At 73.8% G+C, this 2,211-nt stretch overlaps 1 protein-coding gene across 1 annotated transcript; it reads left to right on the top strand.

Moving 5' to 3' along the window:
• Nucleotides 1–190: 190 nt before the first annotated feature.
• Nucleotides 191–2,196, top strand: LOC118160117 (ETS translocation variant 3-like protein; the record flags this gene model as incomplete). Its single annotated transcript, XM_035314649.1, has 3 exons — nucleotides 191–496; nucleotides 595–697; nucleotides 1,927–2,196. Coding segments are annotated over exons 1-3 (679 nt in total), but the record flags the coding sequence as incomplete, so codon positions are not given.
• Between the last annotated feature and the right edge of the window lie 15 nt (nucleotides 2,197–2,211).

Here is a 2,211-nt window from a genome sequence, read left to right as displayed (position 1 = left end):
AGAGCCCCTGGGGGACACCGAGAGCCCTGGGGGACACTGAGAGCCCTGGGGGACACTGAGAGCCCTTGGGGACACCGAGAGCCCCTGGGGGACACCGAGAGCCCCTGGGGGACACTGAGAGCCATTGGGGACACCGAGAGCCCTTGGGAACACCGAGAGCCCCTGGGGGACACCAAGAACCCTCGGGGACATGGTGGCCACAGGAGCAGGCGGTCCTGGCCCCACGGGCTGCAGCACAGCCGCCCCGTATGGGGACAGCAGGGACACGACCACGGGGACCTTGTCTGTCCCCCCCCCCCCCCCCCCCCCCCCGTGCCGCTACCCCCCCCCCCCCCCCAGGTACTACTACAACAAGCGCATCCTGCACAAGACCAAGGGCAAGCGCTTCACCTACAAGTTCAACTTCAGCAAGCTCATCTTCGTCAACTGCCCGCTGTGGGACGCGCGCTGCCCGGCCCTGCTGGCGGGCGCCGTGCCCCCCGCCCTGCCGAGCCAGGTATTGGGGGGGGGGGAGGGGCTCGGTCCCGAGGACACGGCCCCGGGGACCCGCTGCCCCCGTCCCCACCGCTGCCACGTCCCCGTTCGTCCCCGCAGCTGGTGCAGAACGTGGTGCTGAGCCGGCGGGCGCTGGTGGAGCCGCTGGTGTGGTCTCGGGGTCCCCGGCACCCCCTGCACCCCGAGGTGCTGGAGAAGAGCCGTAAGTGTGGGGGGGGACGGGGGGCACGACCCACAGGGGGGCACGACCCACAGGGGGCACGACCCACAGGGGGGCACGACCCATGGGGGACACGACCCACGGGGGACACGACCCACGGGGGGGCACGACCCATGGGGGACACAACCCACGGGGGACACGACACATGGGGGGCACAACCCACAGGGGACATGACACATGGGGGACACGACCCACGGGGGACACGACCCACGGGGGACATGACCCATGGGGTGCACGACCCACGGGGGACACGACCCATGGGGGACACGACCCATGGGGGGCACAACCCACAGGGGACATGACACATGGGGGACATGACCCACGGGGGGGCACGACCCACAGGGGGCACAACCCACGGGGGACATGACCCACGGGGGGGCACGACCCACGGGGGGCACAACACATGGGGGGCATGACCCACGGGGGGGCACGCCTGCGTGCACCAAGCCCGTGCCACCGTCGGGCACGCGGCCACCCAGCCGGGGAGGGGACCCACGGGGTTTGGTGCCTGGGGTGGGGGCGGTGGGTGCCGGGGTGGTGGGTGCCGGGGTAAATGGGTGCTGGGGGAGGTGGGTGCTGGGGTAAATGGGTGCTGGGGGCGGTGGGTGCCGGGGTAGGTGGGTGCTGGGGTCAATGGGTGCTGGGGTCAGTGGGTGCTGGGGTCGGTGGGTGCTGGGGTCGGTGGGTGCTGGGGTCGGGGGGTGCTGGGGTCAATGGGTGCTGGGGTCAGTGGGTGCTGGGGTAGGGGGGTGCTGGGGTCGGTGGGTGCTGGGGTAGGGGGGTGCTGGGGTAGGGGGGCTGCTGGGGGCGGTGGGTGCTGGGGTCAGTGGGTGCTGGGGGCAGTGGGTGCTGGGGGCGGTGGGTGCTGGGGGCGGTGGGTGCTGGGGGCGGTGGGTGCTGGGGGCAGTGGGTGCTGGGGGCAGTGGGTGCTGGGGGCGGTGGGTGCCGGGGTTCTCGTCCCCCCCTGGGCGCAGGCAGCAGGGCCGGGTGCAGGCGGGGCCGCGGCCGTTGCCGGTCTCACAGCAGCACCCAGCGGCTGCGGCGGGGAGAGAGGAGGGGGCCGAGGGTGCCGGGGCCCGAAGTGAGGTGGAAGGAGAGACGGGGACAGGGTGGGGGACGGGGTGGGGGGGGCACCCTGGGGTCCCTGCGTCCTCGGCCGTGGCGGCCGGCCGGGCTCTCAGGGTGCTCCCCGTCTCTCTCGCTGCTCGCAGGGCTGAGCTCCGCGTCCCCCCCGTGCCTGGGGGGCTCCTGCTGCCGCCCCGAGGAGTTTCCCCCCTTGGCCGCCTTCCCCTGCCCGCTGCTGGCCCCCCCGCTGCGCGACTGGGCCCCCTTCCCCAGCCACGTCCTGCACCCCCCTCGCCACCCCCTGCCTCTGCTGCCCCCCCAGCTGGCAGCCCCCAGCCCCGGGGGGTTCCCCAAAACGGAGCCCTTCTTCCTGGGCCCCCACTGCCCCCCCAGAGCCTTCCCCGGGCTCCTGGGGGGCCGCGCCACGGCCG

This window comes from Oxyura jamaicensis, unplaced genomic scaffold, assembly GCF_011077185.1.
Source record: "Oxyura jamaicensis isolate SHBP4307 breed ruddy duck unplaced genomic scaffold, BPBGC_Ojam_1.0 oxyUn_random_OJ98253, whole genome shotgun sequence".
NCBI classification, from domain to species: domain Eukaryota; kingdom Metazoa; phylum Chordata; class Aves; order Anseriformes; family Anatidae; genus Oxyura; species Oxyura jamaicensis.
The sequence above is the reverse complement of the archived record's forward strand: the minus strand, read 5'-3'. Positions and strand labels throughout refer to the sequence as shown.